This window comes from Podarcis tiliguerta (assembly GCF_965153285.1).
Source record: "Podarcis tiliguerta genome assembly, chromosome: 1".
NCBI lineage: Eukaryota > Metazoa > Chordata > Lepidosauria > Squamata > Lacertidae > Podarcis > Podarcis tiliguerta.
The window spans coordinates 4,155,366-4,167,465 of NC_139534.1; the positions used below are offsets into that span (position 1 = coordinate 4,155,366).

General features: G+C 40.8%; 2 protein-coding genes across 4 annotated transcripts in view; one reads left to right on the top strand and one right to left on the bottom strand.

Annotated features, from left to right (window-relative positions):
- Positions 1-12,100, top strand: part of RB1 (RB transcriptional corepressor 1) — a 49,916-nt gene that overhangs the window by 24,173 nt on the left and 13,643 nt on the right. For all 3 annotated transcript variants that reach the window (XM_083401297.1, XM_083401299.1, XM_083401298.1), the window contains exons 18-19: positions 9,264-9,382; positions 11,594-11,733. In XM_083401297.1, coding sequence (XP_083257423.1) covers positions 9,264-9,382; positions 11,594-11,733 — 259 coding nt within the window. The remainder of the gene's footprint in view (positions 1-9,263; positions 9,383-11,593; positions 11,734-12,100) is intronic.
- On the bottom strand, positions 2,849-8,277 carry LPAR6 (lysophosphatidic acid receptor 6). The gene has a single exon (XM_083402628.1). It carries the CDS (start codon positions 4,031-4,033, stop codon positions 2,993-2,995), a length of 1,041 nt encoding a protein of 346 aa, XP_083258754.1. The 5' UTR covers positions 4,034-8,277; the 3' UTR covers positions 2,849-2,992.

Genomic DNA, 12,100 nt, shown 5'->3' on the forward strand with positions numbered 1-12,100 from the left:
CCTCTCTATGCTGCTTCCAGATGGGCCTTCTCTCTAGGATATATGAATTTTTGTTGTTGAGATGGGCTGCTTCACAGTTGGTTATTTCGCAGTAGGGTGGGGAGCAAAAGGAAATTCTATCAAAATCATTACAGATGGAAGAAATTAGGACTGTTATTCTTAAAATTAATTCCTGTAAAGCACTGGAGCCAGATGGTTTTCCTGTGGGTGGTACGATGCATATCTAGATTCCTTGCCCGCTAAGCTTCTTTCTGTTTATCAAAATGCCTTTGAGGCAGGTACCCCGTCAACTTCAGTCTCAATGTATGAAGCACATATTTCTCTGAAACCTGGCAGAGTGCATACTAATGGTGAAAATATAGACCAAGCTCTTTAATTAATGTTGGTGTTAAAATGCCGGCAGCAATTCTGGCTAATATATTGATCGGTGATTTCAACAGTGTGTTTCATTCAGCAGAGAGCTGACCATCTAAGATGGGAAACCAATATAGTGGCTATATATAGTCTTTGAATGGGTCTGGCTGCACTTACTTCTTTGGGTGCTATAAAAGCATTTGACAAAGTATATTGGCAGTTTGTGTTTGTTACTTTGGAAAAGTTTGGATTTCCTCAAGAACTTATAAAGCGGATTAGAATTTTATACCAAGCTCCTACATCTTAAGTAAGGACAAATGGAATTATTTTTGATCCGTTATTTTGAGAAAGTTGCAAGTCAGTGGTCTCCAGTGATATTTCCAACCCTACAATTCTGTGTTTCTGTTAGGTATCAGTCCACATTTATCCAATGTTGTAGAACATTGAGTTATCAAAAATTGCTTACAGGATCACCTTCATCCCCCCCAAAATAAAAGCAAAACCTGTTCTGTAGAATATTACCTACATTGTATTGTTTAAGTTGGCTTCTCTTGACTGCAAAATTATTCCGCCCAGTAGATGTCAGGCTTTTCCATCTTACACTGTATAGTTTCAGGCATGAAAAACACTCTTTCTCTCTTCCTTTGTAGAATTACAGCTAACCTTGCTTGTATCCTTCCTTCTTCACATGGCAGATGCCACACAGCTGTGATACCTTACATCTAGTTTTCACTTGCTTTCTTCTTTACTGACTGTTTCTTTGATCTTTTCTATTATTATTTTTTCTACCACAAACCTGTTAGGTCGTTAAGCTAAAAACAAGTTCTTTGCACAAGGCTTTCCTGGGGGCCTCACGGCTGGGAATGAATTTGGCCTTACATTGTGTCTCACTGCCCTCGTTCAGCCACTCTTGGATTGCATATCACCCCTCACCCCCAACTGTCCTTGGCTTGAGAGCCTTGGGATATGAAAAAGTATTAGTTTCTTTCTTTCTTGGGGTTGTGTAACTGGCTGTGCTGGTGAGGCACTCTGTCTCGTCCTTAAACAAAGGTGCATGCCATTAAGAATGAAGCTTCTTGGAAATGGACATGTTCTGGGACGTTCATATGCAGCTATTAAATTAGCCATGGTTAAAAAATCATGGTGATTTGGTAGATGAGCATGTTGCATTAAAATTCTCATAACTTCAGTCTTGGTATCTTTTGATAAATATTCTGGATCATAACATAGCTTGCAAATGGAAAATAAAACTGAGGCCCTGAAATAAAAGTCAGTATTAAAATGTGTGTGTGTGTTAGTGGTACATGATTCAGAATGTGGAGGCCACTAGTAACGTACGTACAATATAATCAAATGTCAACAACTTTTTGCTCAGGAGGGAAAGGCTAGGCAGGAGAACAAATAGTGTTCTGTTGGGCACTTATGGGAAGCATCCACTCTTTCCTGAGAGGTGTTAGCAAACCTTGCAGCTTGAGTGAATTAGATTGGAATAATCACTTAAAATTTGTGGAGTTCAGAGTCTTTTTTTCTCTGAGGAATAGCAGTCATTTTGTTTGAAGAGAACAACAAAATGGCTCAGCATTTAGGGATGGAGTTAACTTACAAACCAACCATGTCCTCATGTGGTTTAAAACAACACATGCATTAGCTACTAACTCAAGAGAAGGAAATGTATTTGCTTTTCTCCAACAAGGGAAAGTCTAAAAGGAAGCATGTGCTAATAGCCACTGATTTAGTGTACTACCTACATAATGCAAGGGAGGATTTATGGCAAATTTACTTTCAGTTTCAGTGAACTGCTTGCTTGTGAACCAGAAATTGTGTTTTAAAACAAACGATTACCTGCTAACAAACCAACTTTATGCCATGAATTACACGAAGCTGCTTTCTTTGTTTACTAGCTTGCTGATTTATATGAACCTAACAGTTTGCTCCAGCTTGCTGAGACTCAAGCTCCATTTGTCCTCTGCTCAGCATGTAAAAATAAATTTTGAACCAAAGCAGCAAGTTCCTTGACTAGCAGAAGCATGCATTTCAAGCAATATTAATCTGTACACTCCAAGTGTAATTAAATGTTGTTTGCAAATAAGTGAAGACTAACCTGGATAATTAATTTAGCATTAGATCGCTTGTGATCAGGCCATTCCCCGTCACAAGGATCAGTCCTTTTGTGTCTGGGGGGGTCTTACAATAGGTAGGATTATTGTAGGTGTTAATCTTCACAAGATTCTTTGAGCCTCTAGTGTACTTGAGCCTCTGGTGTACACAGATTTGCTACAAAAACATTGAAAATAAATGGGATTGATAATCTTGCCAAGTTAGGTTTTAAACTTGCAGTGTGGCCAGTGTTATGCTACGATCACCTTTTCTGACGTTCAAAATAGAAAAAAATAATGCAAGGTGAGTGAGAATCACTTTTCATGTTCATTATTCCAATAGGGATAATATTTGAAGCTTTTTCTCATTAGAACATAATTTATAAATTGTGAGAGGCTAGTTTTAAATAATTGCTTTAATCAATATAATCTTCATCGTTATATGTACAAGCGTACAAGCAACTCCTTATACAAAGAAACAAAAAACCTACAGATTTTTTAAAAGGTTCATTCTGTCTCTCCTCCCATTCTCTCGTGTCCATTTATATTGCAGATTCACTGTCAAATATTCTTGTTTTTATGGTCTGGAGGCCATGTTGAAAGAATTTGTCAGAACCCTTAGTTTCAGGGAATCTATTATCATATCTTCTAGTCGACCAGCTCTTCATTTTTATTGAATTTTGAATAGTCTCTGAAGTAAAATAATAAACTATGGGGTCAAAGCAACAGTTTGAAACTGCGATACATAGAGTGATTGGATACATAGTCCTGACAGCAGCAACTACTGAACAGTTAATCCACGTTTGTGTTCTGATCAGCGAATAGAGTATCAGGGTAATGTTATATGGCACAAAACAGAAACAGAAAATCAGCAAATGAACAAAAATCATTTTAAGGACTTTTTTCTTGCTTAATTTGTTCCGACTTAGTGTAACTGGCTTATTTAAAGTTCTTAAAACCATTGTGGAGCAAGTAACATTCAATATCAGTGGAATTAAAAACCCTACAATTTCAATGAAAATTATAATCCTTGAAAGATAGGTTTTCCAAATTTTTTCAGGAAAGTTTTCAAAACATGTCCTTTGGGGGAGTCCTTCCGTGCTGACATGAACATTGGTGGATTGGAAAAAGCTTGCTGGGATGCTTCCTCCGATCACAATTATCCAGACAGCAGCGCAGATAATCTTGGCATTTCTTCTTGTTCGAATAGCCTTAGATCGAAAGGGGTGTACGATAGCTAAAAAACGGTCAATGCTTATGCTAGTCAAAAAGAAAATGCTTCCATACATGTTGATATAGAAGAGTGTGACCGAAATCCTGCAAAGTATGTCTCCAAATGGCCAGTCTTTGGATGCAAAGTAATAAATCCTGAAGGGTAAGGTGAAAACGAAGAGTAGGTCTGATATTGCTAAGTTAAGCATATAGGTGGTGGTTTCATTTCGTACTTTCAATACGCAGGTGAAAATGTATATAGCAACGCAATTGGATATTAAACCAAGAACAAATACCATGCTAAACATGCATCCGTACAAAGTATACTTGAAGGAGTCTTCAGCAGAACAGTTAGAGCTTAGCATTGTCATGCAATGAACTGCTAAAACTAGCTGCTGCTTCAGTCAAGCCGTACCTTGTATTTTGTTGTAGTCTCCGTGAAATCCTCAGATGGTGCGTAAAACCAGTCCTTGAGTGATTTCATGTGGGTCCAGCTTGACTTTGAAACTTCACAGCTGAATTTCAGTATTCAACAGAGAAGATACCATTCTGCTGGTCACTGGCAAATAATTATTTTCTTCCAAATGCCGTAGTAGTTCTGGATGACAGGGAGCATCTCCTCATCCACAATGAAGGTGTAATTAAGCTTAACTTCTTCACATATTTCTGTAGAGGTTGATCCTTCCTGTGGTGCTGTAGAAAGTACTTCAGATAAATCCGTTTCAAAGTTACGTTCCGAGTTACGTGTTAACAGACTTCTTGTGTTAGCACTACGCTAGCATTTTTCTTTCCTTCGTGCCGTTGAGTAAGTTCTGACCCCACAGGGTAGAAAGCAAGCCAGAGAATAAAATTCCTAAGCAAGTATTTTCTTGCTGATCTTAAGCTCTCCCCGCAGCTGCCAATTAAATGGTGTCTTTGCTTGTTCAGAGAAGGCCAACTAAAGAGCACGCAAGCCCAAGCCCCACCCATGCTTACTCAGCTTGCTAAATGACATGGCAGGAAGAGGAGGCTGGGCTTCAGAAAGGAAGGGTTCAACTGCAAATTCTTAAGCAAAAGTATTTTTTTTAACCTTCCATGCCAGAAATATATTTGAACTGAGAGCCATGCAAACGATGACTACCTGGCTCAGAGTGGCAGATCAAAACCTTATTAATACTTTTAAAAGTTAGGTGTGCCTTAGGAAGTATAATTAAGTAAGCAGTTTTTAGTTACATTTCATTTTTATTTCTATGGCTGTCTACCATTTTAATTAATCATTCTGTTGATTGATCTGTTATTAGGTTTAAATGTAAGTGAATTTCCATTTTAAATGCTCAGTGTAGTTTTTGGGGGACATTGCAAGAAATGTAAGAACTTGCAAAGTTGCTTAGAAGTCATCTTTAATGTTTTCTTTTTCCGTTCTCTGTTATAGTAACTCAAAAATCAAAATAGTCATTTTCTCTCTCTATTTTTAGATTACACTGAAATGCCATATCTTTTTTACCTCTTGACAGTAAAGTGAATCACAGCGTTTCCTTTCAGAGGGGTCCCAATAGTAGAGAAATGAAACAGAAAGCGCTGTATTCCTCTGAGGTGTCCAGCTGTTCCACAGGCTTTCAGGCCCTTGTTGCCTGAGAATGCATTCATAAAATGAATCAGGCCAGCATAGGTAACCCTCCACAATCCAAAGTGCAAAGCAAGCATTAGAAGGTAGTTTAGAAAGCATCCACTTTTGAGAAGAGATCACTCTGAGGTTCTGGTCCTAAAGACAAGTTGTCAGTGCTTGATAGAACACAGTTACAAAGCTACATAAATGTATGTTACTACAATATGCAATGGACCTTTAGAAAGCATTTTCCCACTGTGAACTCACCCACCCCTTAAATACCTTTCTCACCACTATGTATGTATGCGTCTCCTAAAGTAATGAATGGTTTGACAAGTATAGAAATGCTAATAATAGACAAATATCTCTGCTGCTTTGCACCCTAATTTCAAGTATGATTTCTTGGGAAATCATTCCTGTTTCTGGGATATATCAACTCTATAAAGGGCATGTGTGAAAGGTGGGCTATATGTGCATTGTGATTTTAATATGCTGTGTTAATCTTTCAGTGAAATTTATGTTGGGTGACTCTAAAAACAGAATGCATTAGTGAAAATTGGTGATGATATTTGAATGGAATGTTTAATAAGAGAACAACTTCATCAGTATTATCCCTCCAATGTAATTTAGCAGCAGCTGTTCTACAGACTTCAGCAAAGAAGTGGGACTGCAGAGCTTCTCCATCGGCTAACCTAAGAGGCCAGCAACTTTTGGCTCTTCCGCTCTTTGAATTTTTTCCATTCCATTTTATTATACAATAATTCTGTAACTTAGAAGTAGTGCCTGAGTTTGCTTTCTTCCCCCTCCTTACCAATGCCTGTTTCTTTTGTGTCATAATTTATGGCAGGAACTGACTTTTCATTATTTATTTATTTATTTATTTAGTATATTTATGCCCCAATCTTCCTCCCAAACAAGCCCAGGGTGGCAAACCACAAAATAGAGCTCTACAACAGCCTTTTTAGAAACACCTAAAAGCAACCCCAAACCTTCACAGTTGCTAATTTCAAGGCTGTCAACCATCTAATGGCAAGGTGATAAAAAATGTTTTTAAATTTCTTCTAAAAATCTCTGATAGACATACCTCACCAGGGAGGTCATTACGCAAACAGGAAACCACTACAGAGAAGGTCGTGCCATGGGTCAGTCCAGCTGGACAAAAACCAGGGGTGGCACCACCAAGAGGGCCTCCCTTGCCAACCATGGGGCCCAAGATGGTTGGTTTTGGGGGAGTCCTTTAAGTACTTGGTCCCAAACCATTTGGCTTTTTATGCTAGGACTGGCACCTTGAATTGGACTAGTCTGGTGGCTGGTGGCTCCATTGGGCTGCCCCATTTAGCAGCCTGGCAGCCACATTGTGCACTAGCTGTGTCTTCAATGGCAGCCCCCCCCCCCCCCGGAGCACATTGCAGGCTCCATGGGAGACCCCTAGAGCATGAGCACCGGAGGTCAAGCTGCCTCGGTCCAGGAGTGGTTAGAGCTGGCAAAGCAGCCTGAGCTGGGCCTAAGCACTCCCAGCCACAGAAGACTCAAGAGACAAGTTGGAACCCTGGACTACTAATAGGAGTAGCAAACTATGTTGAAAGCATTTTTTCAGCTGAAGAGGGGTGCAAAAAATGGTTTGAATTGTGTTCTTGGTCCTTCTAATCCTACTTCCATAACTCCTTGTTGGTGTGAAGAGAGTAAGAATGTCCTCAGAACACAGGACTTGGTGATGTACCTTTTAAAACAAAAACAAAAACTTTGGGGTATTTTATTTTGTGAGGAGTTTGACTTGTATCTTAAGATAAATTTCTGAAGTAAGTGCCTTAAGCTAAGTTCACGGAAAGACAGTTCATCTTTCTTTCTGTGAACTGCCTTAATGGTGTAATCTTTTGTGCCTACTCAGAAGGAAATGCCACAGAGTTCTGTGGGATTTATTGCCACGTAAATGTGCATATGATTGCAATCTTAAGACTATACCCGCTGACCTTTGAGTGAGCCCCCCCCTTGACATTTTTTTATGAGTGGACATTCATAGACTGACTGCGTTGTCCACTTGTGCTGTGTGAGAGACAGACAAGGGCTTGCATTTCAGCATCAGAAAAATGTAAAGTTTGCAAAATATAATGATCATTTATTCCTTTTTGTATTTTCTTCCTGAACCTAATTGGGAAGACTACTCCCGATGTTGTCAGCTGACATCCCGAGGCTTTTATTTCAGTAGGAATTGTTTGATTTAGAGGACAAAATAATATTCACTCTTGTTTTTTGTGGCCAAGCTACCTTGTGCCTTAGGAACTGAACATTTCTTTTAAAATTGTGAACAATTTGGCAATCTTACTTGCAAGCATAGGTAGTGGTTAAAGTGCATTGTTAGGATTCTTTTTTGTCTTTTGAAAGGACTTCATGGGTTAGAAGAGTGAAGAAGAGGGGCATGCAAGTAAGATGTGGGTTTTCCTTCTCCTTTGTGTGTCCTGGAGCAAGCCATTTACTAATCTGTAGTTTCCTTATCTATTAACTCTGGCTGTATTTACCTAACTGAGCTGAGGCTTACAGGTTGACTCAAGTGGAACTCTTGAATTGGACTACTTTGCAGTCAAATGTTGTCCTGTAACAGAAGGTTTAGCAAAAATATTCCATAACTTAAACAATTTCTTTAAAATAAATCATGTTTAAAATAATGTGTAATTTGGCACCCTAAAGTGTCACTTAAAAGGTTTGAAAAGGAATTTAAGATAATGAAGTTTACACAAAAACCCCAATCAAGTAATATTTTCTGTAGTTAGAAGTGCACAGAATGGGTGTCCAAAGTCCTGTTTTATGGGCGTGATAGTGGACTCTGCATTATTCCTCTGAAAGGCTTTTCTACAAACTACAAAAGGTATGCAAAAGGTCTCTGGTTCAGTCCCTTTTGTCTCTAGGTAGCTGAGAGGGTTTCTGCCTGCAACCTTTGGTGGGATTATTTACTAACTTAACTAAATACTTCAGCTTTATTAGTCGGAAGTAAATCGTATTTCAATGGAAGTTACTTCCAGGTAACATTAGAGGCTGCATGGAGAGGCAGCACTTTCACTGTTGAACCTCTCTGACGGCTACAGAAAGAAGCTGCCTTGCCCATTCCGAGTCACGAGGCAGGGTCTCGACACCACGAAGTCAGCCTGGCTTGTGATTTCCTTTCAGAAGTTCCTGTTTCAAACACAAGGAACTTGCAAAGTTCCTCGTTTAACAGGAAGTTAATGGTGCATTTTAAAATAGCTAAAATATTGAGCCCGGTTTTTTTCAGACACAGCATTCTTCTGCATTTGTCACATACTGGTTACCTACATTGAGCCGTCAGTCCACCATTACAAAGAAATAAAGAATTGTTTGAAAATAGTTTTTAGTATTTACCTGCCTTGGTTCTTAACTGAAAGGTTGGAAGGGAGCAGCTTGAGAAAACTGGAATGCTTCCGGTAATTCTGTATTTCTGATGGGCAGCCAGACCAGTTAGAGTTTAGTGAAATCGCCAAGTTCTATCAGGTTCTAAGTTCATAAGCGTATTCTAGCCAAAGGCCATGACAAACCTATAGCAATAATACAAACATACAGCCATAATAGAAGCCAAAATCCATGATGAAAGAGAGAAGGTACCTGAGACACAAACAAGATTAAATCTAGGTTGATTTCAGATCAACCCCCCCCCCATCACCCAAACAACATACAGCTATTTTATCTAAAGCTTTTTTCCTGATTTGTTTTGCAGCTCGTGCATAGACAGCTGCTCTGTGTATTACAAAGCTATTGTTGTCACTCAAACTCAGCCGTTTATGCTGAGGTGCACCTGCTTGCTTATGCAAATAATGATTTCAGAAAGCGTTATAAGGGCGAGGCTAACAGATAAGGAGTGATTTCTTCCACCTGAGATTACAATCTAAATACATGCCTACTATTGTAGTAGACTTTTTCTTTTCTGGTTTTTTTCAGCTATTTAAAAACTTAAGAGAACTCCAGTACAGTAACTAATCAGATTCTTATGTTGCTGGCTTTTGTTTTAGGATTCACCATTATTTGATCTTATAAAGCAGTCTAAGGAGCGAGGCGGGCAGCCTGACCAAGCTGAACCTCCCAACTGTTTCACTCAGCCTCTTCAGCATAACCACACTGCCGCAGACCTGTAAGTAAAATTATGGGCAGAGTCCTATGAGAATATAAAGATACTCACTTGGTCCATTGACTCCTTGCCTGCTCTGACTGGAAGCAAGTCATCTACTCCATTTAAGTTCACAGACGTAGGCAGTGATCACATATGAGATAGCATCTCCATGGGGTCCCCACGGGGAGCACCTTTTCCCAACTGAGCTGGCCAACCTGCCACTGCTGTTCGGAGATGGATTCCACACATTGGCAACCTTGAGATTGCATTACTGCAGTGGTAGGGCATGTTGAATTTTTCAACTTTCAAAGTTCAAAATTGAGGGGTGCTAAAAAGTTATAACATGACTTGGGAATTCAAAAGATATGTTGGTTAAATTAATATAGTTTTGTTTTGCTCAGTAAGTAAAATGTGTGTAAAATTGCATAGAAATAATAAAAAGGACTACCAAGTGCTTGCAGTTACAGGTGAGATCTGGGGTACCTTATTGTATTGTGAAAGAGCTTTAATACAATTTTATGGAGAGAGAGAGAGAGAGAGAGAGAGAGAGAGAGAGAGAGAGAGAGTTCTGTTAGTGCCTCATTGGCCCAGGGAGTTGGTTCTCTGAGAGCCTCCCTTGAGCAGTGTCTCCAGGGCTTCCTCTGTCTTCAGGCAGGAGGAAGGAAGCTCCTCCAGTTGCATCAGTCCAGGGTGTCTGTCTAGCCTCAGTGCCCACCCACATGTCAAAGATTTCTTGGAGAATCTACACTTATTTCTCCCCTAAGTACACAGGTTCCCTAAATGGCAATTACACACAATACTCAACACTTTCACCATGGGTGTAGCCAGCATTGGGAGGGCAGGCATTATTTGAGGGGAGGAAGCATAACAGAGTTATCTGTGACACAATCTGTCAATTAGTTAGTTATTTTTATTTATTTGCTTGACTTAGGGGGGCTGCCTCTCCGGCTACGTCCATCTATTTCACTAAACTTATTTGGGTCACTGTGTGGAACTGCTCTGCTTCTGTCCTTCAAGACACCTTTTCTGAGTGCTATGGAGCGTCTGCATTCAGTGCGTTATCCATCAGTAAAGATCTATGTACAGTCCACAGCGACTGTGACTCTAAGGGTTTGCTTCAAGATAATAACAATAGATTCCTGTTTTCCACAGAGAACAGGAGTCAGTGCTCCCTTCCTGATGTCTCCATGCTCTCTCCCCTGAGCAGGCATGGGGCACCTTAGGTGTCTATAGAACTCTGTGCGCACACAGGCACACAGTCATTTCACATTTTCATCCTCGCTCTGAGGCAGAGGCTTAGGAAGACGTGGCGTGCCAGGTTCCTTGTCTCGGGCCTCCTGTGGGGCTCCCAGCACATTCCACAAAGCAGCAGCTGCAACTGCAGCCTTCATTGCCAATACCACTTTTCAGGATATTTCCAGGGCAGCTCTCTGGGGCTCCAGTGCCCACATTTATGAGACAATACAGAGTGGGTCTACATGCATCAGTTGTGGTGGTCTTTGTTTTTCTGCCTCAGGGAGTGGTGTTTTGATTCCCACCCTTTGTCCCTACAGGCCCTGGTACATTGCACAGTCACATTTTGCTAGGAAAATGGAACACTGACCATGCACTCACCAAATGGTACTTACCATGCAAGGGGGCCAACTTGAATAAAATTTTGGGAGACTCAGGGAAGCCCTGCCCTGCGTAACTGATCACAAGACATGGTGCATGCATGCACACCATTTGAATGGTGATGCCCATCAACTTTGGGGGAGCCTATCCCCCTCAAATATTTTATGGGGGGGCTGAAGGGACCTTGGCCCCTAGGAGTTGGCTCCCAAGTTACTGTGAATGCAACTTCCCAGCAGAATAAGTGTGATAACAACCAGCAGACCCTGCATACAAACTGCTCCAAGCCTCATGCAGTAATCACTGAAGGATGGGGCATTCCTACCCTCAACAGAGTTACATTAGAGGCCCTGTTTTTTTACTAGTTTTCCCATGCTATGTATTATTTCCACATGTTATCTGTGATCTTGGAGGAGCTTCCATCTAAGTTTGGGCGTGACAGTAAGCCTGGGGAGGAGCAATGGAGGAAGTGATGAAGTTTAGCCCCATGTTTCCTGCCTGGAGCAAGTGGGAGGATATAGTTAGCCCCCAATAGGCTCACTTGCTTATTCTGCGAGAAATGTTCCATTCATGGTTCGCATCCAGTGTTCCATTCTTGTTGATTTTGTGTTGTTTCCATAGGTACCTGTCCCCAACAGAATCTCCCAAGAAAAAGGTGTCTTCCGCTTCAGTATATCCTCCTCCAGATGGTCAGCACGCATTGGCAAACCATCCTCAAAAACCTTATAAATCTACTTCTCTCTCACTGTTTTACAAAAAAGGTTGGTGTTGTATGTGTGACACATTTTTATTTTCAGGCAGTGGGCAGAATCCACTGCAACAGGATTCCACCTTTCTCTCCCTCCCATGACTGCCACCTTTGCACCCCAAAAAGCTGCTCCAGAAGGTCTTCCTTCCAAAGGGCTGCAAGGGGAGAGCAAGAAAGCGGCAGGAGTGGAATTCTGTTCTGCTCACACCTGGGCAGCAGCAATGGCCGCCTCACCTGGATCCTCTGTATTCCATTACAGACATAAACAAGAGAAAGGGAAGGAATGTGGTCAGGAGCAGAGAGGGGAGGGAATGAGGTTCAGTCCTGAACATTTGAGGAAGATTGGCAATTCATAATAATGGAGAAATAAATACTGTTGC

What these genes read in the sequence shown, in the direction of transcription:
- LPAR6 (XM_083402628.1), bottom strand. Translation starts at nt 4,033, where the DNA reads ATGACAATGCTAAGCTCTAACTGTTCTGCTGAAGACTCCTTCAAGTAT.